Source organism: Pleurodeles waltl, chromosome 5 (genome assembly GCF_031143425.1).
Source record: "Pleurodeles waltl isolate 20211129_DDA chromosome 5, aPleWal1.hap1.20221129, whole genome shotgun sequence".
Taxonomy (NCBI): domain Eukaryota; kingdom Metazoa; phylum Chordata; class Amphibia; order Caudata; family Salamandridae; genus Pleurodeles; species Pleurodeles waltl.
The window spans coordinates 1,771,279,078-1,771,305,603 of NC_090444.1; the positions used below are offsets into that span (position 1 = coordinate 1,771,279,078).

At 53.0% G+C, this 26,526-nt stretch overlaps 1 protein-coding gene across 5 annotated transcripts in view; it reads right to left on the reverse strand.

Annotated features, from left to right (window-relative positions):
• TOGARAM2 (TOG array regulator of axonemal microtubules 2) overlaps positions 1-26,526 on the reverse strand; it is a 447,421-nt gene that overhangs the window by 134,459 nt on the left and 286,436 nt on the right. For 4 of the 5 annotated variants that reach the window (XM_069236204.1, XM_069236208.1, XM_069236207.1 and 1 more), the window contains 2 exons: positions 16,423-16,664; positions 13,749-13,960 (listed from right to left, as the gene is read on the reverse strand). In XM_069236204.1, the coding sequence (XP_069092305.1) occupies positions 13,749-13,960; positions 16,423-16,664 (454 nt within the window). The remainder of the gene's footprint in view (positions 1-13,748; positions 13,961-16,422; positions 16,665-26,526) is intronic. The other variant, XM_069236205.1, reaches the window with a different exon arrangement.

Below are 26,526 nucleotides of genomic sequence, written 5' to 3' on the forward strand. Positions count from 1 at the left end.
CCATCGGGGACCTCTAGACAGTCGGTTCCCCTCAGGCAGCCACAGGCCACAGCAGACCTACCCCCCTCTGGAAACCCCAGCACAGCACCCACCCAGCGGGCCCATGCCTCTGTCTCCAGGACAGGTCAAGCAGCGGTGTGTCTACCACTACAGGGCACCCAGGGCAACCCACCACCCCAACAACAACAGGGACCTGGGGGCAGTGGTAGTGGGCACACCGTCCAGGGGACAGAGGCCCAGGAACAAAGGGGAACTGGGAGGGCTGCTGTGCGACAGAGGGAGGACAGGCCTAGGGAACCCACTGTCCAAGAGGCCCTCACCACCATCATGGGAGCGTACCACCACTCCCAAGAGACGATGGCAACGGTCCTGGTCAGGTTTCAGGAGATCCAGGCCATGCAGGTTCAGGGAAGAACTGCGCAGCATCAGTTCCGCAATGGGTACAATCGTGGTGGCACTCAACCAGATTGTCACCACATTGCGGGACCATGTGGCCCCCCCAAAGGGCCCCTGCCACTAGCATGGAGGAAGAACAGCCCACCACCTCCGCCGGCGCTAGTGGTCAGGAGGCCCCGACACAACAGCAACGGGCCACCCGGACCCCACCCCCTGCAGAACATGAACCACCCCGCAAGAAAGGCCTGAGATCTAGGAAGAAGACAGAGTAGGATGTCAAGACCCCCGCCATGCACGGATCCCCCCGGATGTCATCCCACTGTCCCACTTGTTCACCCTGTCCAACCTTGAACTGCCCCTGCTCCACCTTCCACAGGCATATGGACAATGCACCTGTGCGAACGAGAGTCTGGACTCTGTCATGGACATGCCTCCACCATCACCCATCACCATTTTTGAACTATACACCAATTTTTGCACTTCAATAAACACAATTATTGCACAAAAACCATCTGGAGTCTGCTATTTATTTTTTTAAACCAAATGTATTCGATATAACCAACCAAAAATGTCCAATTACATTGTGATGACAACATACCAGTGTCACACAGCGGTAGTCCATGGGGAAATAAACCAGAGGGCACTCCGTGGGGACCAGATCACTGAAATAGGAAGGCAAATTCACAACTAAGTTACCATACATTGGGGTGAAAGGTCAGACAGTAGAGAGCCAGTACTGTTACAGATATAATAAAATGCAGGAGTAGATTCTTACCTGTGTGTTACTGGAAATACTGCAGTATCACTCTGTCCCTGTTGTCTGTGTCGTCCTCTTCGTCTTCCTCCTCTTCACTCTCCGCAGGCTCCACAGCGGCCACAACACCACCATCTGGACCATCCTCCTGCAGGAAAGGCACCTGGCGTCACAAAGCCAGGTTGTGAAGCATGCAGCAGGCCACGATGATATGACACACCTTCTTTGGTGAGTACATTAGGGATCCACCTGTCATATGCAGGCACCTAAACCTGGCCTTCAGGAGGCCGAAGGTCCGCTCGATCACCCTCCTAGTACGCCCATGGGCCTCATTGTACCGTTCCTCTGCCCTTGTCCTGGGATTCCTCACTGGGGTCAATAGCCAAGGCAGGTTGGGGTAACCAGAGTCACCAATTAGCCACACACGCTGTCTCTGTAGCTGTTCCATCACATAAGGGATGCTGCTATTTCGCATGACGTACGCGTCATGCACTGACCCTGGGAACTTGGCATTTAAATGGGAGATGTACTGGTCAGCCAAACAGACCACCTGGACATTCATCGAATGATAACTTTTTCGGTTCCTGTACACCTGTTCATTGTCTTTTGGGGGGACCAAAGCCACATGGGTACCATCAATGGCACCAATGATATTGGGAATGTGTCCAAGGGCATAGAAATCACCCTTCACTGTAGGCAAGTCACCCACCTCAGGGAAAATGATGTAGCTCTGCATGTATTTCATCATGGCAGACAACACTCTGGACAATACCCTTGAAAACATAGGCTGAGACATCCCAGATGAAATGGCCACTGTAGTTTGAAATGATCCACTAGCCAAAAAATTGAGTACTGACAGCACCTGCACTAGAGGCGGAATCCCTGTGGGTTGGCGGATGGGTGACATCAGGTCTGGCTCCAGCTGGGCACACAGTTCCTGTATAGTGGCACTGTTGAGTCTGTAGGTGAGTATGACATGTCGTTCTTCCATTGTCGACAGGTCCACCAGCGGTCTGTACACGGGAACATTCCTCCGTCTCCTCGCAAGTCCCAGCGGACGGTGCCTAGGAAGGACAACATGGAGCACAGAGTCAATCAACCCACAGGTAAGTTCCCACAGCCTGCACAGTACACAAATCTCTCTGGATTGAATGGCTTGTATGAGTGTCGATGCAAGGCCTAGCCATGTGTGACGCAGTAGGAATTAAGCCATGTGGGCCCTTGAAATGGCGGCTGCCTGACCTGTGAAGTGTGACAATGTGAAGTGAGGTCATTGCGCTGGCGTGGCACGCCGTGGCGGTAGGCGGTCGAAGACCGCGGCGCAAAGCAGCATTGGTTAACATTGAACCCTATGGGTTTCAGGAGCCAATGACCGGCGGTCGCGGTACGCACCGCCGCGGGCGTGACCGCCATTTTCTCTCTGCTTAATCACACGAGACCTGAGCATCCACAGGAGAGGACCTATACTGCAAGTGCTGCTGTGACCTCGGTCTGGAAGTGACAATGGCTGCTGCGACTGGGGAAAGGGCCCCCGCCTTCAGTTCCGAAGAGTTGGAGAAGCTCGTGGACGGGGTCCTCCCCCAGTATGCGCTACTCTACGGTCCTCCATACCAACAGGTGAGTACACGGGGGCCAATGCATAGTGGGCAATGCCTGTGATGAGTGGGGTGGATGTACGATGGAGGGGAGGGGAGCGAATTACGAATGTATGGCACGACAGATGAGAGCATGTGCCACATGGCAAGTTTGGGGAGGGGGGGCCACTCACATCGAGCATGCAGAAAAGTGATGATGTTTCTTTTCCCCCCCTGTACATGTCACATAGGTCAGCGCCCATCAGAAGATCGATATTTGGCGTGCCATCGCCAAGGACGTCCGGGCCCTGGGGGTCCACAACAGACGGGGCACCCACTGCCGCAAGAGGTGGGAGGACATCCGCTGCGGGAGCAGGAAGACCGCCGAGGCTCTGCTGGGGATGGCCTCCCAACCTAGGAGGGGTGCCAGTCGTACCTTGACCCCCCTGATGTCCCGGATCCTGGCTGTGGCCTACCCCGATCTAGATGGGCGCTTGAGGACATCACAGCAGACACAAGGGGGTGAGTACCAGCACATTCAGCTATATTTGCGCGCAGTGGAGGTGCCTGGGTGGGGGAGGAGGGCTGTGGGTATCCCTAGGCCAGGGCGATTTCTGTAGGCTAGGCCCCTCCGTGAGGTATGGTCCTGTGCCCCCGCCCCCCACCTCTGTAGGGTGCCTAGTAACGCTATTCATGGACCTGTGTACTCTGTGTGGGCAGTTGTCGCCCATAGGCTTGTAGGGCATGTCCCAGTGAATGAGTAGTGTACCCCAAGTGCGCAGCGTAGTGCAGGGGGCTTCTGTGTCTGTCCTCTCCGCCAACGGTGTCCCCAATGCATGCACTCAACTTGTCTTTATTTCTCCACCCCCCGCCCCCCCCCATTTTCTTTGTTTTTCTGTGAATGTGTGCATTAGCATCATCAGGCGGAGGAGAAGTGGCATCGGCGCAAGAGGGAGCTGCATCTCACATGGCCCCGGAGGGCCATGCAACGGACTCCGACATGACCAGTGAGACGGAGGGCGAGGGGGGCTCCACCACGGGGACCCGTGCAGACGTCAGTAACACCGACACGTCCTCGGATGGGAGCTCCCTTGCGGTGGCGGCAACATCCGTGCCCACTGATACTACAGGTACAGCCGCCACCCAGCGCACCAGCTCCGCCCTCCCAGCAGCCCCTCGGCCTTCGGCCCGTGCCCACACGGCCAGGAAGGCGGCCATCGCCTTCGCTCCAGGCACCTCAGGCCCTGCCCCAGTGAGGAGGTCATTGACCTCCTGAGGACCATCATTGTTGGGCAGTCTACCCTTAAGCAATGCATACCTGGAGGGCCTTCATTCGGGTCAGGCTGCCCAGCAGCGATCGTTCAACGCTCTGGCCTCAGCACTGACGGCAGCGATTGTCCCTGTCTCCAGCCTCCCTCTTCTAACTCCCTCCACCCAGTCCCACTCCCCTGTTCCTCTGCCTATCCCATCCACACCTACAGACCAGCCTGCACACACCTCAACACCCAAGGGAAGCTCATCCAGACATAAGCACCACAGAACACACAAGCATTCACACAAGCAACATACAGATACAGATGCAGACATGCCAACAGCCACTACCTCCTCTGTGTCCCCCACCTCCTCATCTCCCTCCTCCCTCCCTGTGACGTCTACACTCACACCTGCATGCACACCACCATCAGCCAGAACACCCATCACCAGCACACCCTCCAGACCAGTCCGCACACGTGCAGTCACCACCCCCACTGCCATGTACACATCCCCTGTGTCCTCTCCCAGTGTGTCTGTCACCCCCGCTTCCAAACCACACAAACGCAGGCAGGCACCCAACCAACAGCCATCCACCTCACGTCAGCCTCCAGCCCAAGCACCTGCACCCAAAGACACCAGACTTGACTCTCCTACAACCACATCCTCTTCCTCCACTCCCATACCCACTCCAGCTACCCTTCCCATTGCTCCTAAAAAACTATTCCTCTCTAAACTGGACCTCTTTTCCTCACCTGACCCACCCCCTCCATCTCGTAAGAGTTCCAAAAACACCTCAGCCACCACCAGCCCAGCAACTCCCAAGAACGTCGTGCCTGGTTTTTGGAGTCCGCCCTTTCCTTGGGCAGGGACATCGGCCAGCAGCAAAGGCACAGCCAGCCCCCCCCCCTGGGAAGAGGAGCAAAAAACTGAAGGGCAGGCGCGACAGGCCTGATACGCCTGCCCCCAAGGAGGGTAGCCTTGCACCGTCACCTGCCACATCGGGTAAGGGAGCCAAGGGCCACGGAGAGTCTGCCAAGGAGGGCAAGGGCAGCAAAGCGCAAAAGGCAGGGAGCAGCCGACCTGGGCATGAGGGCCCCACCAGCCTAATTCCGGGGGTATCGGAGGAGACCCAGGGCCCCAGGACTCCATCACAGGAGGGCCCCGCAACGGAAAGGTCCGATGCTGACTGAGCGGGAAGACAGGCACCGCTGAACAGGGCCCCGCCGTGAGAAGCACCACTGAACAGGGCCCGCCGTGAGAAGCACCGCTGAACAGGGCCCCGCCGTGAGGAGCACCGCTGAACAGGGCCCTGCCGTGAGGAGCACCTCTGAACAGGGCCCCGCCGTGAGGAGCACCGCTGAACAGGGCCCCGCCAAGACATGCACCGCTGAACAGGGCCCCGCCGTGAGGAGCACCGCTGAACAGGGCCCCGCCGTGAGAAGCACCGCTGAACAGGGCCCCGCCGTGAGAAGCACCGCTGAACAGGGACCCGCCAAGACAGGCACCGCTGAACAGGGCCCCGCCGTGAGAAGCACCGCTGAACAAGGCCCCGCCAAGACATGCACCGCTGAACAGGGCCCCGCCGTGAGAAGCACCGCTGAACAGGGCCCCGCCAAGACAGGCACCGCTGAACAGGGCCCCGCCGTGAGGAGCACCGCTGAACAGGGCCCCGCCGTGAGAAGCACCGCTGAACAGGGCCCCGCCGTGAGAAGCACCGCTGAACAGGGCCCCGCCAAGACAGGCACCGCTGAACAGGGCCCCGCCGTGAGAAGCACCGCTGAACAGGGCCCCGCCAAGACAGGCACCGCTGAACAGGGCCCTCCTGTCAAGCACCGCTCCGCTGGGCCCTCATCTCAAGCACCGCTCCGCTGGGCCCTCCTGTCAAGCACCGCTCCGCTGGGCCCTCCTGTCAAGCACCGCTCCGCTGGGCCCTCATCTCAAGCACCGCTCCGCTGGGCCCTCATCTCAAGCACCGCTCTGCTGGGCCCTCCTGTCAAGCACCGCTGGCCCATTGGCAGGCCCGGTTCTGTGTCGAGCAGGGCTTCACGAGGCACTCTGCCCACCATGCCTCCTCCATGACCAGTGGACTCTGTAATCCACCTGATGGACTGTGGCTTTGCACCCCCCAGGATGGCACAGTGGGCAATCCACCCACTGTAGAGACTTGAGAGACTGTGTCTTTGCACTCCCCAGGATGGCACAGTGGGCAATCCACCCACTGTAGAGACTTGAGAGACTGTGTCTTTGCACTCCCCAGGATGGCACAGTGGGCAATCCACCCACTGTAGAGACTTGAGAGACTGTGGCTTTGCACTCCCCAGGATGGCACAGTGGGCAATCCACCCACTGTAGAGACTGTGGCTTTGCACTCCCCAGGATGGCACAGTGGGCAATCCACCCACTGTAGAGACTTGAGAGACTGTGGCTTTGCACTCCCCAGGATGGCACAGTGGGCATAGAGGCCCTTCGTGGATCTGGCGTCGTGGACTCATGTGGCTGAGGTGCCCCCCCTTCCCTTCCCCCTGAGGTGCCAGTATTTTATTTTTGTGATGCCCCAGCAGTGTTCTCTCCAATGGACTCGATCTCGTGTGTGGGCTTTGCCCATGTGTTGCTGCACATTGGCCCACGGACATTTGAACTTTGCAAAACTGTGCCGGACTTTTGCTACTTGTATATATATAGTTCTAGATGTGTAATAATTCTTTATATATTGCTAAGTTCGCTATACTTAATTATTGCTATAATATAGTTCTATTTTTACAATCATTGCCTTTTGTCTTTGCATTTTTGTTTTGGGGGTTTGGGGGTGTCACTCTGACTTTTTAATCTGCATTGGTGTGTAGGTATTTCGGTGGGGGTGAGGGTGGGGGTGGGTGTGTGGCGTATGTGTGTGCCCGTAACCTTTCCTCCTCCCCCCTCCCCTGTGTCGTAGGTGCAGTACTCACCGTTGTCGTCTGCGGCGACGTTCGTGATCCTGGAAGAAGAGCAAGAAGGCAATGGCTGGGAGGATGTGGAGTTCCGGTTCCATGCTGTCCCGATTCCGCGTGGAGTGTGTCGAGGTGAGCGTTTTCCATTGGAAATGTCTGTTTCCGCCGTGTTTTTATCGGCGGGGCTCCTGCCCCGGAAAAGGTGGCGGATTGGTGAGTCGTGATAGGGTGGGCGGTACATTGTCTGCCGCCTGGCTGTTGGCGGTGACCGCCACGCTGTTTGTTTGTGCCGCCGTGGCGGTCGGAGTGTTAAAGCGGCGGCCTGTGTTGGCGGTTCCCGCCAGGGTCAGAATTCCATTTTTTGGACCGCCAGCCTGTTGGCGGGTTGGCCGCCGCTTTAACACTGACCGCCAGGGTCAGAATGACCCCCATTGTCTTTGTGATAAGCCTGACTGCTCTGTGCAAAGCTATCCAAGGGTTATACAGTGAGTGTAATCACCCACCCCTAACGGGAGTGGTGAGTTCTGCCTGGATGGGGCCCAGCCTCAGCCAACCAGAACATGCTACATCCAACATGCAGAAAAAAGCAAAAAATCTGAGAGTCCAATTCCACCTCAACCTGCCCACCCCCATACCAATCCCATGATTAATCTAAAGGCACAAACTCTAACTCTCCATGTTAAAAAAGAAGAGTGCTCCCTCTCCACACAAGTCAATAACTGAATCAAACTAGCAAGGTATCCGGCCTGGTCTAAACTGGGCTATGCAATACACCAAAGCAGTAGATCCAAAATCAGACAAGCAAGATGTATTTGAATCTAAAATGTTATGACCACATCACCACTGTCTTGAAAGCACTCTGCTGGTTTCTGTTTCACAAACTGTTTCAATTCAAGATCCTTTTTGCCATACGCAAGAATTTCTGGGGAGGAGGTCTGATTTATATCTAACACCTTCCCTCTTACTATGTGCCTTCAAAGAGGCTGACAAGATCTATGTGTGCTGCTGGAATGTTCAAAAGCAGATCTAGATTCTTGAGACACTGAGGGAAACAACCTCTAGGTCCCAGGCGCCTATGAAATGAGAAGGATACAAGCATGAGATATCAACCAGACTGCCACATGTAAAGCAACACTCAAACCAGCTACCAACAAAGCACCCGATGCAATGATGCTTTTGTGGTATCAGACAGACTACAATCAATCCCTTAGAGGCTAAGCTTCTGCACGCAAGTGCCATAATAAGAACAATACAGCTCTAATATCACTCACAACCAGGTGTATCCAGTTCTGCATTAATCTCAGCTCATCAGAATCGAACACCTGCATTGTCTTGACCATTACCCTAGATGGGAGCTTGCACCAATAGGAAACTAATGAGAACTAGGGGCCGCTATGTACATTATTATATTACTTACCACTCAACTTTTTGAGAGCTTTGACGGAGTGATGAAACAATATATACAGGCACTATAAAAAACTTCTTAAAGAGTTACTGCACATGAACACCAACCTCGAACCATCACTATCACTGTGCCATGTCTGTGAACATCTCTGCCCTTGCAGGCGATTGATTTAAAATGGAGCAAAAGATACAAAAGTGGTTCAGCCTATTCGTAGTGGCAGCTATCATTTCATATGCTGGTTGCCCACATAAGTGGATGATCTAATGCACTACCCACTGCTAGAGGCTATGACTGCTACCCCTCTTTGCTGCTAGAGGCTATGATTACTACACCTCTTCTCTGCTTGAGGCTACAATTGCTACCCATCTTTGTTGCTACAGGCCAGTGGTTCCCAACCTTTTGATTTCTGTGGACCCCCACTTTAATATTAATGGAACCCAGGGACCCCCACTGAATCATCATGAGAATCCAGGGACCCCCGCCTGAGTCATTACTGGGGACCTAATTTGTCAATATTTTTTAATTTTCTAGGCTCTCGCGGACTCCCTGAGAAGGCTTCGCGGACCCCCAGGGGTCCCCGGACCACAGGTTGGGAACCACTGCTACAGGCTATGATTGCTACCCTTCTTCACTGTTAGAGGCTATCATTGCTCCCCTTCTTTGTTGCTAGAGGCTATGACTGCAACCCCTGTTTGCTGCTAGAGGCTACGATTGCTACTCCTCTTTGCTGCTAGAGGCTATGAATGCTACCCCTCTTTGGTGGTAGAGGCTATGACTGCTACCCCTCTTTGCTGCTTTCAACTCATCAGGACCGCTTTAGAACCCCTGTGGGTTAAGGGCTCTGAAAAGACCTGAAACCCAAAAAGAAAAAAAAACGAGGCTGATAGTGAGACCTCGGAGATCTCCTGGGGAGATATGTTTGGCCAAGAAGGGAGGCTTAAAGGAAATCTGGGGATTGATGGAGAGATATTAAAGGCAAGGATCAGGTATGGACATGGGAGTACTCAAAGGTTAAGAGTAAGGCAAAGTCATGGGGCTGATCGGAGACATGCGGCTAATAGGGAGACATGACCGCTCAGTAGAGACACTAAGGTTTAGATGAACAAGGCATGGAGGCCATATGGAGTGCATAGATAATGATGGGCCATGTGGAAGTTATGATGATTTAGTGGGAAATGTGGAACATGTGGAGCCCAGAGAGAGACATGAGGATGATGAGATATGGCAACTGTGAGATAAGACGCAGGCTGCTGGGGAGATGGACGGCGGGTGAGATTTAGTAATGGTGAGGAAGAGACAGTTGAGAGTTTACTTGGGATCACAGGGGCTATATGATTGATGATGCTGAATATGTAAACTCATAAAAGGACATTGGGCAGAAAGATAGGCATGCATACCCTAAACTGTACTGTGGGAAACACTGTATAACAATATGATCTTGAATGATATAATACATTGAACCTATACAGCATATGGCACAATCAACTCGGGCAACATAGCCAGCGATATATGGGACTGCCATTGCAGTAGAGCATAGTTTATGCACTTGCCCACCACACTTAAACTTGTATTTGTATTTGTAGAGTGCGTTCCGGCTGTAGCATCGAAGTGCTAAGCAGCAACAAAAAGAAAGTGACAGAAAACTCATGGAGAAGGAACAGGAAGCTAATAAAAGAGATAGCTAGAACTAATGTGGGAAGAGCCAGGTTTTCAGCTTCCTAAGGGCCATAAAGTTATGTTCCTTCCTAATGGTAGAGTGTTCCAGCATTTAGCATTTGCTACTACAAAAGCTTTGTCGCCCCATCTGGCCTTACGACTACTACGGCCATAAATCCGGTTGAGTCCCTCTGATCTAAGCTGCCGACCCGACACATACCATCATAAAGAGGAACCAAGGTATTCAGACCCTACAGAGTGAAGAGCCTTAAGCGCTAAACGAAGAGTCTTAAAAGTAATGCTCTTCCCAACAGATAACCAATGTAACTGCTTCAGACTGCTGCTAGCAGAAGCTGAACGGGGGAGATCTAATATCAGATGGGTAGCAGAATTCTGAATTAGCTGCCATTCGCTGAGCGAGCCTTTTTCAATGTTTAACATCAGTGCATTACAGTAGTCCAGTTTGGAGATAACAAAAGCAAGGGACACAGTAATTCTGAGCTCCTTCTGTAGGTAAGGGAACATTTTCTTCAAGATTTTAAGAATCCAAAAACAAGCTTTGATGGTGGAGTTTACTTGGGACTTGAAGGACAAAGTTGTCGAACATGATCCCCAGATTTCTGGTAGAGGCTATGGGGACAGGCAGGTCACCACAAGATGGCAGGCACTGTGAGCTCCACAATTCCCTGCTAGAGTCAAAGAGAAGAATCTCTGTTTTCTCGCCATTCATTTTGAGCCAGTTTAGGCCCATCCATTTATTGATCTCACTCATGCAGCGATAGAATCTGTCTGCTGCTTCCTTCCAGTTCTTGTTAACTGGAATAATTAGTTGAGTGTCATCCGCATAAGAGGTGGCCAAAACGCCAAATGACTGGATGAGTCTAGCTAATGGGGCAATGTAAAGATTAAACAAAGTAGGCCTAAGGGAAGAGCCCTGTTGGACTCCACAAGGAAATTGATATGGGGGAGCTCTAAAATCACCACAACTTACTATGGTAGATCTTTTGCCTAGGATGGACTTCAAAATACTCCGGGCTTTTCCTCTGACCCCTGCTTGGTGGAGATGTTGTGCCATTAAGTGTGGCGAGATGGTATCAAAAGTGGCAGATAAATCCAGTAGCACTAAAATAGCTCCATCCCCATTATCAACTAGTGTGCGAATAGTATCCGAGGTGGTAATGAGGGCAGAGACAATGCTGTGGGCTTTCCTAAAGCCGTGCTGGGAGGGATACAGGCCTGAGTCTTGTCAAAATTGGGCCAATTCTTTATTAAGATGTTTTTTAAAACCTTTAGCCTGGAAAGGCAGCAGGACAATAGGCCGAAGATTTTTGAGATCGTTCTCCTCTCCACCAGGTTTCTTTTTCAAAGGAACAACAATCACTTCCTTCTATGATGGAGGAAATTCTCCAGTATTCAAAATCTCCTGATACACCAGCACGAGGGCCGAGGACACAAACTCTGGAGAAAGCTGCAATAAATGAGGAGGGCAGGGATTGGTGGGAGAGCCTGACTTAATACTCCTCATAAACTGTTTAATCCTCTCCATCTGCAAAGGCTGGATATTAGTAAGCATAGGAGAGTTGTTGCTTACTGAGCTATTTAAATACTCATAGGGGTCTAATACCCCCAGAAATTGAGCAAAGCAAGCATGAATTTGAATAACTTTTTTTTTTTTTTTAAATGGCAACCTTATTGCTAAATTCTTCTGAGTTTTCCATTCTAGGAGGTGGTTGGGGGGTGGTAGAGGGAGCAGTGAGAGAGGCGTACCACTCTAAAAAGTTCTCTAGGGACATTTTTAGCTTCCTTAATTTTGCATGAGTAAAACTTGGTTTTAACTTTATTTATTGCTTCTTTATAGACACTGAGCACAGATCTGAGCTTTTCTTTTTCCTTCAATTTTGGATCTAATTTCCACCTACGTTCCTGTTGGCAGTATATTCTTTGAAGGCTCTTGAGATCTTTAGTATACCAGGGACAGCTAGCTTTTTTCTCGACCAGGAGGTGGAGTATCCTTAGAGGGGACAGATGGTCAGTAGACATTTTTACCCCAAAATTAAATATGTCAATAGCCAACAAAGGTAGTTCCTTTGCTGTTTCCCAACCTAGGGTCAATGCAGAGCTAAGATTCTGTTCCTTTTACTATTCCAGTGTCTAATGGGCTTTAGGGAAGTGGATATATGAAATGGAGACAAGAATTTTGTCAACCTAAAGGTGAGAAGATGGTGGTCTGTTCATTTGAGGGCCCTATTTTCCAAGAGGGCACAATTATCATGTTGAGCAAATATCCCATCCAATAAATGTCCAGCTTGATGAGTGGCTGATGTGACCTTAAGCTTCCAATCGTAGGAACTCACCAGTGGGGGGGGTCCTGAGTATCCTCAAGGTGAATGTTAAAGTCTCCCAGTACAATACACTTAGAGGTCATAGTAATGGGCTCAATAATGGCTGGCCATTGCTAAAGACAAATGGTTTGGTTCTGGAGACCGATAAATCAACAGGCCCTCAAAAATCACAATGTTTTCTGACAAATCTTAAAGTAGACGCCCCCACCGATTTCTGATACAACATTTATGGCTTCCCAATGACAAAGGAATGTTGACTTAAAAAAAATAGCTAAACCACCTCCTCTGCCACTAATTCTATCAAGTTTGAGGAACATATAACCGGGTGGGGAGGTGGCTATGAAATCGAGGCCCGAATCTTCTTTGGCCCAGGTCTCTGTGATGAACAGGCAATCTAAATTTTGGTAGGCAATCATGTCTTTTATTTCGGTCTTATGTTTGACCAGAGAGTGTGCTTTAATCAGGGCACAAGACATTCATTTTATACTAGCGTTGTCCTTCCCATTACAGCTTCTTAAGAGATCCTGCTGAGGAGTATAAATGGGGTCAGTGCAAGGCATCATACAATAATCACAACTCCACCCGTCTAACTTATCTGGGGCAACCCGAACACATCCCTTGCACTGCTCTCTTTCAGCTAGAGTGTAAAGAGCTTGTGAAGAATAGAAAAAACGGGCTAAAGTTTGCTTGAAAAGAGCAGAGCCTCCTGCACCTGGCCCCAGTCAGGCGCGGATCGGCGCAGATGGGCTTGCCTTAGGCGCGCCTTTGGCGTGCCATCAGCGCATCTGCTGTGCGGCCGCATCGCCCTCAGTATAAGTACTGAGGGCCCAATCATCTCGTAAGCACAGGTAAGCAGCTAGCCTGTTTTACCCCCAAAATGGTCGCCACTGAAAACCAAGAGGGGAGGGCTCTAACAGGCCCAATCCCCTTCAGAAAATGGTCTTAGTGGCGGTTTATGGCGCATGCTGAGCGCCTGATAAAAAATTAAGAAATTACCAGGAATCGCGCCAAACAAGGCTGACCTGCTTATTTATTTAATCACTGTATCAAAGGATGCTAATCCTAGTAATCCATATGCCAACAATCTGAGAGAGATTTCTGGTAAACCCACTGACTTTGAGTTTCTGAAATGAGCTTTAGGGAAATATGAATGTATTATATTTATTACTGTCTTGATTTGAATTTTTAACCTTTTACATTGTGTCAATCTTAGTCAAAGAATGAGGGAATCCTACTTTCTGCACTGTAGCGTATCAGATAACACTTCTCAAGGAGTCATGTAGTTAGAGTGTGTGTGATATCACTTCCTGTAACTCTGCGTTTGGCTAAAACACATTGTTGAAGATTCTGAAGAAATTAGGAATACCATACGTAAGTATTTAACATTGTTCTTGAGTTCCTATGTTGTACTATAATATTTATGTTGATACACATATTTACCTCCTAGTAGTAGATCGCTGCATCTCCATGGTGATGTGGGTCTTGTCTTCGGAACCCTGAGGAGACACTGCACAGTCCTCAAAGCCTGTCTCCAGTGATGACCTCCCTGACTTGGGAATTGGTGGAATTAATGTCCCGCTCAGTGACTTGCGTTTTTTTTCAGCACTGGACCTCACATACTGTAGGGAATTCTGCACCTGCAAGAAAGATGGCTGCAAGTAGAAACACCCCAATCAATCATTCTCTGGATTGGCTCTTGTGATTGTCTCCACCCCATAAATAACAGACAATGGAAAATCACTTGAATTCACCCTGGCACAGACCTCATTTTCAAAGAACACATAATCACAAATACAATAAAGCATGATACTAGATCTCCTTCCTGAAAAAGTGAAAGCCCCTTTCCCAGAAACAAATTTCAGAATAACAGCGTAAGCCCTGGTGCTCTTACATATGGATGGAGACAACCCTATGGCATTACACAAAGGCATCTTACATGTAACAGCATGTCTCCTCAAGGGCCCGAAGAAATTCAACCACATCACAGTAATGCTGAAAAGAACAGCATTTTTCCCGCTCTAGGCTTGCATCGTCTTCAAGACCAGCTGCATTACCTATTAGGCCATGAGAAAGAACACTCTAACTTACCTGGCCTAGACCTAAACCAACTCAGGTGGCTTGAGCTACGTCCTGAGCCAGAATGTAGCCAAAATGTAGACTAAAAGTGCACGAAGGAACAAAACACAACATTGACAGACCTGCTCCAACCCACCAGCTATTCATGAAGATGAGGACTCACCTTTAGGAATAACGTAGGGCAATAGGACAATTCTTGTTGTCTGCCTCTCTGTAACAACTTTGAATTGTACCCGTGGGGTCTCACCATTGTTCAGGGCTCCATTGCTTCCTGACACTATTCAAAGGCCTTTACATAGATATGTGCATCATACCTCATCAACATGTCCGTAACTTGATCATCCTGCAGCAACCAAGTTCTGATTCCTGGTCATGTCTGTATTTGGCCGTTAGTGAAATGAGTATGCTGCTATCCCTCCGTGGGTTTTACAAGGAACCTATTCCTTGTGAGGCTTGGAAGTCCGTTTCAGTTTTGAGGAAAAGCCACGTGCTTTCCTATATTGTTGGCACAATTATTTAGTTTGTGCCTACTCACATTATCAGTGATCAAGGATCAAGCAACTGGACACATCACTATTGTTTGTCACTTAAGTGGTCCTTGAACTTCCTTTCTCAACTGCCAATGTCAAGCTGTAAGCTTGATGTGTGGATTGATGGTATTTCAGATCCTTGGTGCTTACAGGATTTCGGCTTGACTGACTACTGATTTCTTTCTATTTAACATTTCCTGGTTTCTAGCCTGTCTGTGTTTTGACTTAATTTTGGTTTGGATTACTCCCAACCATAACGGAAGTCAAAATATCCACCTCTATGTACAACTGTTGTACATGATTCACATTATCCCTTCTTCGTGATATAGCTCCTATGCACCTTATAGTTTCTATGTAGCCCACTGCCTAAATTAGAGCTATAGAAATCTCAATACATACACTGAAGAAAACTAAATTTCTCATCAGATGATCTCCCTCATCTTATACCAAATAGCTGTTGGGACACCAACCTACCCATAAGCTGAACGAACAGTACTCACTCAACCAATAGATGTAGAAGTATTCCAGTTAAGCCCAACCTCATCTCAGCCTTGACTTGCTATCTAAGACTGTCCTTTTCTAAGGTCTTACACCCTCGGGTCTCTCACAGGGATTTTCACTTCACTCAAATGATCATCACCCACTTTTATTTAATACTCCAAAGCTCAATCCAATTTGATTAGTGTATTAATCACACAAAGTATGTATAGACATTTAACATTTCATAATAATCAAAAATAAAGAAATAAGATACTTGAAGCAGATGCAATTCACTTTTTCAACAGAAGCCATTCTTAGTTACAAAAGACCTAATTTAGAGTTTGGCAGATGGGTTCTTCATGACAAATATGAGGCTATATTACAAGTTTGTAATGTCTTAATGCACTTATAATAAGGAGGATGGGATCTCCATCACGTTTGTGGCAGAATATCTGTCTGCCAAACTATAACTCAGGCCCTAAATGCTATTAAGTGCTTTGGATAGACTTACTACACCCACACTAATGGGACAACTTCTTCTTGTGCTCTCTGAATGCTAGAAATAGATATGTAGTAAATGGGAATAGGGGTGTCTGCCTAGCTGCAAACAGCAGGTGTTAAATTTGTCCAGTTTAACTTTACTCATTCTATAGGTCTTGGAAGGATGGAAAACTGAGCTGGCCTTGCTGTGATTTAAACTCATAAGGTGCAGATCCCCAGATGTCAGCAGTGAGTGGTTAAGTCACTGATCCATTCTTCCAGCTGCTTTCCCCATTGCTTTGATCTCAGACACCTTATGTCCACAGGTCTCAAAAATCACATCCCCTAGTAGGGCATAGAAAGGTTATATTTATTATTTCCCCTCTCTCTTTCAGGCACTGAGGCCATCATATTAGCCGAGTGCTAGAGGGAAACAGAACTGTTTTATTGTATGTGCAAAGAACTCATAATCATCAGAGAACCGCATAAGTGACCAGCATTTAAAATTTGAAGACCTTCTGATACCATAAATGGTGTTCTTATTCTACCTGATTTACATCCGTAACCTCCTTGGGAGCCAGACTTTGGTCACTGTGGCCTTCAGTGGCCTCTGTCTCTCTGGTACTACCATTCGGGGCAGCGTCCTGGCCACTTCCCTCTGCTCCGTTGGTCTGTGGGGTTGGGCTCTTCTGTATGGGCGGCACAGGTTTCAACGCATTGAGCGTTCGCTGAGACGCAGATCGGGGGACAGGCGGAATAAGGACACCATCATTCGGGCTACTAGATTCAACTGCAGAATCAACAGAGAAACAAACCACTTAAAGACAATTCAGTAGTTAGATCATTCAAATAATTAAACACAAACATTCCCAGGAGGTCCAGTTCAACTATTTTAGTTTTTTAAACGTGAAGTTGTATGTATGTCGCAGACAGCAAGAGATAACAGATCATTTTACAAACAACTATTAAAATAAAATTTACAAAGAGATTTGTTAGCCATTTTGATCATCTTGAAGTTGCATGGGTTGGTAGAGGGGGGACAGGGAACTTGAACCGGAGTAAAAGGATCAAGGAATGGGTGAGAGCAGTCCAGGATGATATATAGGTAAGTTTCCAAAGTCTTTGTTAGTTGGGGAGCTCAGGGATAGTCTGAAACTACGAGTAAAGAGTTCACAAAGGTTCTGGTGCCCCAGGGAAGGATTTGAGGAACATCGCAATAGATCTGGGGTATAGTTACTAAAAAATCCTGCAGGGCAACAAGAAAAGTTGCTGTACTACATTGTGTGAATAGGAGAGAGCTGAGCAACACAATATCTACTAAGATATGGCGCTCTTCAGTTTCCACCTGTGCTGGTGCACTTGAGGCGGCCTAGCACCAATGAAGGCACCCTAGCTTCATGGTGCAAGGGTCATGGTGCAAGGGTGCACTTGTTATGGGCAGGTTTGTTTTTGTGAAGGAAGGGGCACCTTCCTGCAAAAAACAATCCTAAGAGACAATATCCTCATAGAAAGAGAAAATATTGAGGAGAAATAAACATATTTCTTCTTGTTACACCATGGTCCGGGTGGTATACCATTTTGGCACAATCCCAGGTTTGCTGATTTCTGGGAATCTGGAATTGCATCGGATTTCATGGGTGGATTGACAGTAATGCCCGTGCTCCATCCATGGAGTTCCTACCACTACATAATGTAACGCAATGAAGCTCAAGTACGATGAGAGCACAGGAGGAGGAGGGCAGAGCAGTAGCACTGGCAGCACTGGGTGAGCTCGACAAAGTTTGGGGCAAAAGGCACAACACCGGAAGCCTCAGGAGATGACCCCAATGCGGAATTACAGTTGTTTGGTTGAGCTGCCTTTCCTGACATTACCATGAATGGTGGATCATTTATATTAGTTGATTGGGTTGTGGGCTGCACTTGAATGATACTGGAATTGTAGTAAGGCCCACCGAACGGTAGAGGGAGCATGTATGACTGAGGTTCTTTGAAGAACCCCAACTCTTCCTGTCATGACTGCGAGTAGCAAGATGCACCAAGTTTTGACATATTGGGGGTGATTCTAACCCTGGCGGTCGGTGATAAAGCGGCGGCCAACCCGCCAACAGGCTGGCGGTCCAAAAATTGGAATTCTGACCCTGGCGGGAACCGCCAACACAGCCCGCCACATTAACACTCCGACCGCCACAGCGGGACCGACAAACAGCGCGGCGGTCACCGCCAACAGCCAGGCGGCAGACAATGTACCGCCCACACTATCATGACCCACCAATCCGCCACCTCTTCCGGGGCGGGAGCCCCGCCGATAAAAACACGGCGGAAACAGACTACGAATGTGAAAACGCTCACCTCTACGCACTCCACGAGTACGGAGGACAGCATGGAACCCGAATTGAACATCATACCTGCTCTCATCTACCTGCTCATCTACCACGAGTACGAACTCCGGCGCAGACGTCAACGGTGAGTACAGCACCTACGACACACGGGAGGGGGGAGGACGAAAGGTTACGGGCACACACATATGCAACTCCCCCCCCCCCAATATGTACACACCAATGCAGAGCAACAAGTCACAGTGACACCAACCAAACCCCCGTAAAAAATGCAATGACATTTCAAAATTGACAATAAATATTTATGTCCAAAATAGCCTCCGATAAGTATTGGTCAACTAGCCAGAATATTTACATTTAAAAAGTCTATATACACAGCAGTGGACAACTGAAGAAATCAGTCCTGCACATTTTACGTAGTAACGATTTGTCCGTGGGCCAAAGTGTAGCAACACAAGGGCAAAGCCCACACACGAGACCGGAGTCCTTTGGAGAGAACACTGCAGGGGCATCTGATGACAAAACTACAGGCACCTCAGGGGGAAGGGAAGAGGGGGCACCTCAGCCACATGAGTCCACGACGCCAGACCCACGAAGGGGCCACCATGCCCACTGCCATATCCTGGGGAGTGCAAAGCCACAGTCTCTCAATGTCTCTACAATGGTTGGATTGCCCACTGCCATATCCTGGGGAGTGCAAAGCCACAGTCTCTCAATGTCTCTACAGTGGTTGGATTGCCCACTGCCATATCCTGGGGAGTGCTTGACAGGAAGGGCACAGCGGAGCGGTGCTTGAGACGGCGGGGCCCAGCGGAGCGGTGCTTGACAGGAAGGGCCCAGCGGAGCGGTGCTTGACAGGAAGGGCCCAGCGGAGCGGTGCTTGACAGGAAGGGCCCAGCGGAACGGTGCTTGAGACGGCGGGGCCCAGCGGAGCGGTGCTTGACAGGAAGGGCCCAGCGGAGCGGTGCTTGACAGGAAGGGCCCAGCGGAGCGGTGCTTGAGACGGCGGGGCCCAGCGGAGCGGTGCTTGAGACGGCGGGGCCCAGCGGAGCGGTGCTTGACAGGAAAGGCCCAGCGGAGCGGTGCTTGAGACGGCGGGGCCCAGCGGAGCGGTGCTTGACAGGAAGGGCCCAGCGGAGCGGTGCTTGACAGGAAGGGCCCAGCGGAGCGGTGCTTGAGACGGCGGGGCCCAGCGGAGCGGTGCTTGAGACGGCGGGGCCCAGCGGAGCGGTGCTTGACAGGAATGGCCCAGCGGAGCGGTGCTTGACAGGAAGGGCCCAGCGGAGCGGTGCTTGAGACGGCGGGGCCCAGCGGAGCGGTGCTTGAGACGGAGGGGCCCAGCGGAGCGGTGCTTGAGACGGCGGGGCCCAGCGGAGCGGTGCTTGACAGGAGGGGCCCAGCGGAGCGGTGCTTGACAGGAAGGGCCCAGCGGAGCGGTGCTTGACAGGAAGGGCCCAGCGGAGCGGTGCTTGACAGGAAGGGCCCAGCGGAGCGGTGCTTGAGACGGCGGGGCCCAGCGGTGCTTGACAGGAAGGGCCCAGCGGAACGGTGCTTGAGACGGCGGGGCCCAGCGGAGCGGTGCTTGACAGGAAGGGCCCAGCGGAACGGTGCTTGAGACGGCGGGGCCCAGCGGAGCGGTGCTTGACAGGAAGGGCCCAGCGGAGCAGTGCTTGAGACGGCGGGGCCCAGCGGAGCGGTGCTTGACAGGAAGGGCCCAGCGGAGCAGTGCTTGAGACGGCGGGGCCCAGCGGAGCGGTGCTTGACAGGAAGGGCCCAGCGGAGCGGTGCTTGACAGGAAGGGCCCAGCGGAGTGGTGCTTGAGACGGCGGGGCCCAGCGGAGCGGTGCTTGACAGGAAGGGCCCAGCGGAGCAGTGCTTGAGACGGCGGGGCCCAGCGGAGCGGTGCTTGACAGGAAGGGCCCAGCGGAGCGGTGCTTGACAGGAAGGGCCCAGCGGAGCGGTGCTTGAGACGGCGGGGCCCAGCGGAGCGGTGCTTGAGACGGCGGGGCCCAGCGGAGCGGTGCTTGACAGGAAGGGCCCAGCGGAGCGGTGCTTGACAGGAAGGGCCCAGCGGAGCGGTGCTTGACAGGAGGGGCCCAGCGGAGCGGTGCTTGACAGGAAGGGCCCAGCGGAGTGGTGCTTGAGACGGCGGGGCCCAGCGGAGCGGTGCTTGACAGGAAGGGCCCAGCGGAGCAGTGCTTGAGACGGCGGGGCCCAGCGGAGCGGTGCTTGACAGGAAGGGCCCAGCGGAGCGGTGCTTGACAGGAAGGGCCCAGCGGAGCGGTGCTTGAGACGGCGGGGCCCAGCGGAGCGGTGCTTGACAGGAAGGGCCCAGCGGAGCGGTGCTTGACAGGAGGGGCCCAGCGGAGCTGTGCTTGACAGGAAGGGCCCAGCGGAGCGGTGCATGAGACGGCGGGGCCCAGCGGAGCGGTGCTTGACAGGAAGGGCCCAGCGGAGCGGTGCTTGAGACGGCAGGGCCCAGCGGAGCTGTGCTTGACAGGAAGGGCCCAGCGGAGCGGTGCTTGAGACGGCGGGGCCCAGCGGAGCGGTGCTTGACAGGAAGGGCCCAGCGGAGCAGTGCTTGAGACGGCGGGGCCCAGCGGAGCGGTGCTTGACAGGAAGGGCCCAGCGGAGCGGTGCTTGACAGGAAGGCCCCAGCGGAGCGGTGCTTGACAGGAAGGGCCCAGCGGAGCGGTGCTTGACAGGAAGGGCCCAGCGGAGCGGTGCTTGAGACGGCGGGGCCCAGCGGAGCGGTGCTTGAGACGGCGGGGCCCAGCGGAGCGGTGCTTGAGACGGCGGGGCCCAGCGGAGCGGTGCTTGACAGGAAGGGCCCAGCGGAGCGGTGCTTGAGACGGCGGGGCCCAGCGGAGCGGTGCTTGACAGGAAGGGCCCAGCGGAGCAGTGCTTGAGACGGTGGGGCCCAGCAGAGCGGTGCTTGACAGGAAGGGCCCAGCGGAGCGGTGCATGAGACGGCGGGGCCCTCTTCAGCGGTGCCTGTCTTCACGGCGGGGCCCTGTTCAGCGGTGCCTGTCTTCACGGCGGGGCCCTGTTCAGCGGTGCCTGTCTTCACGGCGGGGCCCTCTTCAGCGGTGCCTGTCTTCACGGCGGGGCCCTCTTCAGCGGTGCTCTTCTGCACGGCGGGGCCCTGTTCAGCGGTGCCTGTCTTCACGGCGGGGCCCTCTTCAGCGGTGCCTGTCTTCACGGCGGGGCCCTCTTCAGCGGTGCCTGTCTTCACGGCGGGCCCTCTTCAGCGGTGCTCTTCTGCACGGCGGGGCCCTGTTCAGCGGTGCCTGTCTTCACGGCGGGGCCCTCTTCAGCGGTGCCTGTCTTCACGGCGGGGCCCTCTTCAGCGGTGCCTGTCTTCACGGCGGGGCCCTCTTCAGCGGTGCTCTTCTGCACGGCGGGGCCCTCTTCAGCGGTGCCTGTCTTCACGGCGGGGCTCTCTTCAGCGGTGCTCTTCTGCACGGCGGGGCCCTGTTCAGCGGTGCCTGTCTTCACGGCGGGCCCTGTTCAGCGGTGCCTGTCTTCACGGCGGGGCCCTGTTCAGCGGTGCCTGTCTTCACGGCGGGGCCCTCTTCAGCGGTGCTCTTCTGCACGGCGGGGCCCTCTTCAGCGGTGCTCTTCTGCACTGCGGGGCCCTCTTCAGCGGTGCTCTTCTGCACTGCGGGGCCCTCTTCAGCGGTGCTCTTCTGCACGGCGGGGCCCTCTTCAGCGGTGCCTGTCTTCATGGCGGGGCCCTCTTCAGCGGTGCCTGTCTTCACGGCGGGGCCTTCTTCAGCGGTGCTCGGGAGCCAGACCTGGGCTGGACACCCTGCTCACTCGCCCTCCGACTGTGCAGTGGCAGGCCCCTTCGGGGACGGAGTCCTGGGTCCTTTGCTGTCGTCCCTTGCAGGCGGGATGGGGCTTGCGGGGCCCTCCAGCTCCGCGCTCCTGATGGATGACCTCTCCGCCCTGCTGCCCTTTCGCTCCTTAGATGGGGCTCTCGGGCCCTTGCCTCCCCTGGCTGTTGTGGCAGGTGAAGTGGCCGTTGTTGGCTCCTTGGGGGCAGCCGTCTCAGTCCTCTCACGGCGGCCCTTCAGTTTACGTGTCCTCTTGCCTGGGGGTGGGGTGGATGTCCCCTTGCTGCTCAGTGAAGTGTCACTGCCGCCAAAGGGTGGACTGGTGATGGAAGCACTGGCTGATGGTGGTGTGCATGCAGGTGTGAGTGTAGACGTCACAGGGAGGGAGGAGGGAGACGAGGAGGAGGGGGACACAGAGGTGGTAGTGACTGTTGGAATGTTTGCATCTGGGTGTTGCTGGGGTGAATGCTTGTGTGTTCTGTGGTGCTTGTGTCTGGATGATCTGGCCTTGGGTGTTGAGGTGTGTGCAGGTTGGTCTGATGGTGTGGATGGGATAGGCTGAGGGACAGGAGACAGAGAAAGGGTGGAGGCAGTTAGAAGAGGGAGGCTGGAGACAGGGACAATGGCTGCCGTCAGTGCTGAGGCCAGAGCAGTGAACGATCGTTGAAGGGCAGCCTGACCCGAATGAATGCCCTCCAGGTAAGCATTGCTCCGATGCACCTCCCTTTCCACCCCCTGGATGGCATTCAAAAGGGTAGTCTGCCCAACAATGAGCGTCCTCACGAGGTCAATGAGCTCCGCACTGAGGGCAGCAGGGGTAACTGGGGCAGGGGCTGAGGTGCCTGGGGCGAAGGAGACGCCCGCCTTCCTGGGCGAGCGGGCACGGAGCGAAGGCTGAGGGGCTGCTGGGAGGGCAGAGCTGGAGCGCTGGGTGGCGGCTGTACCTGTGGAGGCGGGGAGCCCGGATGTTGCCGCCACCGCTAGGGAGCTCCCAAACGAGGACGTGTCCGTGTCGCTGGTGTCTTCACCGGTCCCCGTTGTGGTGCTCCCCTCGCCCTCCGGATCACAGGTGCCCTCGGTGTCTGTTCCAGTGCCCACCGGGGCATTGTGACTTGCAGCTCCCTCGTGCTCCGACGCCAATTCTCCTCCGCCTGATGATGCTAATGCACAAGAAGACAAAGAATAAGGGTGGGGGGAGAAATAAAACAAAGTTGAGTGTATGCCTTGTCAATACCGTTGGCGGAGAGGACAGACACAGGTGCCTCATGCACTAAGCCGCGAAATTGGGGTACACTACTCAGTACTTCTGACTAGGCCAACAGGTCTAGGGACAACAGACGCGCACATGGGTGATGCAGGACCATGGATAGCTGTACTTGGCACCCTACAGAGGTGGGGGGTGGGGGCACAGGGCCATGTCTAAGGGAGGGGACTACACTACAGAAAGCGCCCTGGCCTAGTGTCACCCACGGCCCTCCTCCCCCACCCAGACGCCTCAACTGCGCTTAAGGATAGCAGAATGTGCAGGTACTCACCCCCTTGTGTCTGCTGTGATGTCCTCAAGCGCCCATCCAAATCAGGGTAGGCCACCGCCAGGATCCGGGACATTAGGGGGGTCAGGGTACGACTGGCACCCCTCCTAGGTCGGGAGGCCATCCCCAGCAGTGACTCAGCGGTCTTTCGGGTTCCGCGGCGGATGTCCTCCCACCTCTTGCGGCAGTGGGTGCCCCGTCTGGTGTAGACCCCCAGGGCCCGGACTTCCTTGGCGATGGCACGCCAAATGTCGATTTTCTGATGGGCACTCACCTGTTAGACATGTACAGGGTGGGAAAGAGAAAACGTGAAATTTCGGCATGTTTGGAGTACATGCCCCCCCCTCCCCAACCTTGCCATGTGGCCCATTCTCTCATCTGTCGTGCGTTGCACTCCTCATTTTCTCCCCACCCCAACAACTTACATCCACCCCACTCCACACAGGCATAACCCATTCAATGTGCACTCAGTGTACTCACCTGTTGGTATGGAGGACCGTAGAGTAGCGCATACTGGGGGAAGACCCCATCCACTAGTTTCTCCAACTCTTCAGACGTGAAGGCAGGGGCCCTTTCCCCAGTCGCAGCAGCCATTGTCACTTCCAGACCGAGGTCACAGCAGCACTTGCAGTATAGGTCCTCTCCTGTGGATGATCAGGTATCGAGTGATTAGGCAGATAGAAAATGGCGGTCACGGCCGCGGCGGTGCGTACCGCGACCGCCGGCGCACATCGTCATTGGCTCCTGAATCCCATAGGGTTCAATGTTAACCAATGCGGGTTCGTATAGCGGTCTTCGACCGCCTACCGCCACGGTGTGCCACGCCAGCGCATTGACCTCACATCCCATTGACCTACTTCACCGGTCAGGCAGCCGCCATTTCAAGGGCCCACATGGCTTAATTTCAACTGCGTCACACAGGCCTAGGCCTTGCATTTCCACACATCCAAACATAGCCATCCATACCTTTTCGTGTACTGTGCATGCAGTGGTGAACGTACCTGTGACTTGCTTGACTCTGTGCTCCATGTTGTCCTTCCTAGGCACCGTCCGCTGGGACTTGCGAGGAGAAGGATGAATCCTCGCGTGTACCGCCCGCTGGTGGACCTGTCGACAATGGAAGAACGCCACATCATACTACGATACCGACTTGACCGAGCCACTATACATGAACTGTGTGCCCAGCTGGAGCCAGCCCTGATGTCCCCCATCCGCCAACCCACAGGAATTCCCCCTCTAGTGCAGGTTCTGTCAGTCCTCCATTTTCTGGCAAGTGGCTCATTCCAGACAACAGTGGCCATGTCATCTGGAATGTCTCAGCCTATGTTTTCAAAAATCTTGTCTAGAGTGTTGTCTGCCCTGACGAAACACATGCGGCGCTACATTGTATTCCCTGAGGAGGTCGATTTGGCCACTGTGAAGGGTGATTTTTATGCCCTTGGACATATTCCCAACATAATTAGTGCCATTGATGGGACCCATGTGGCTTTAGTACCCCCAAAAGACGATGAGCAGGTGTACAGAAACAGGAAAAGTTACCATTCGATGAACGTTCAGGTGGTCTGTTTGGCTGACCAGTACATCTCCCATGTGAATGCCATGTTCCCTGGGTCAGTGCATGACGCGTATGTGATGCGAAATAGCAGCATCCCTTATGTGATGGAACAGCTACAGAGACAACGTGTGTGGCTAATTGGTGACTCTGGTTACCCCAACCTGCCTTGGCTATTGACCCCAGTGAGGAATCCCCGGACCAGGGCAGAGGAACAGTACAATGAGGCCCATGGACGAACTAGGAGGGTCATTGAAAGAACCTTTGGCCTCCTGAAGGCCAGGTTTAGGTGCCTACATATGACAGGGGGATCCCTGATGTACTCACCAAAGAAGGTGTGCCAGATCATCGTGGCCTGCTGCATGCTTCACAATCTGGCATTGCGACGTCAGGTGCCCTTCCTGCAGGAGGATGGTCCAGATGGTGGTGTTGAAGCAGCTGTGGAGCCTGCGGAGAGTGAAGAGGAGGAAGACGAAGAGGACGACCCAGACAACAGGGACAGAGTTATCCATCAGTATTTTCAGTAGCACACAGGTAGGAATCACCCACGCCATTTACCATTTACTGAATGCCCCCTGCATCTTTACTTTGTGTATTTCCCCCCAGTTCTTTTAAACTGAAGTTTACTTTTCCCTTCCCTTTTCAATGCTGTATGACCCACTGCGTGACTTCTGCTTGGTTAGCCCATGGACTAATGCTTATTGACATCGGTATGTTGTCCACACATAAATAACAGAACATTATTGATAAGTAATGTGTTATACATTTGTAACTAATACAGGCTGACTCCAGAATGATTTATGTGCAATGAGTGATTTATTTTTAGTGCTATATTTTGGTACATGATATTAAAACGGTGAAGGGTGAGGGTGGAGTTATGTCCATGGCAGAGTCCAGTTCTCGGTCGCACAGGTGCATTGTTCATATGGCTGTGGAAGGATGGAGCAGGGGCAGTTCAAGGTTGGACAGGGTGACACTGTGGGACAGTGGAATGACATGCGGGTGGATATTAGACTGGCGGGGGTCTTGGCATCCTACTCTGTCTTCCTTTGAGATCTCAGGTTCCTCTTGCGGGGTGGTTGTTCTTCAGCATGAGGTGGGGTTCTGGTGGCCCGTCGTTCTGTGGGGGCCTCCTGACCACTAGCGCCGGCGGAGGTGGTAGGCTGTTCCTGGCTAGTGACAGGGGCCCTTTGCGGTGCCACATGCTCCCGCAATGTGGTTTCTATCCGGTTGAGGGCCTGGACTATGGTCCCTATTGCGGTAACGATGTCCCGGAGTTCATTGCTGAACCCCATGTACCGTTCCTCCTGCTGTGCCTGGATCTCGGTGAACCTGGCCAGTACCGTCGCCATCGTCTCCTGGGAGTGATGGTATGCTCCCATGATGGTGGTGA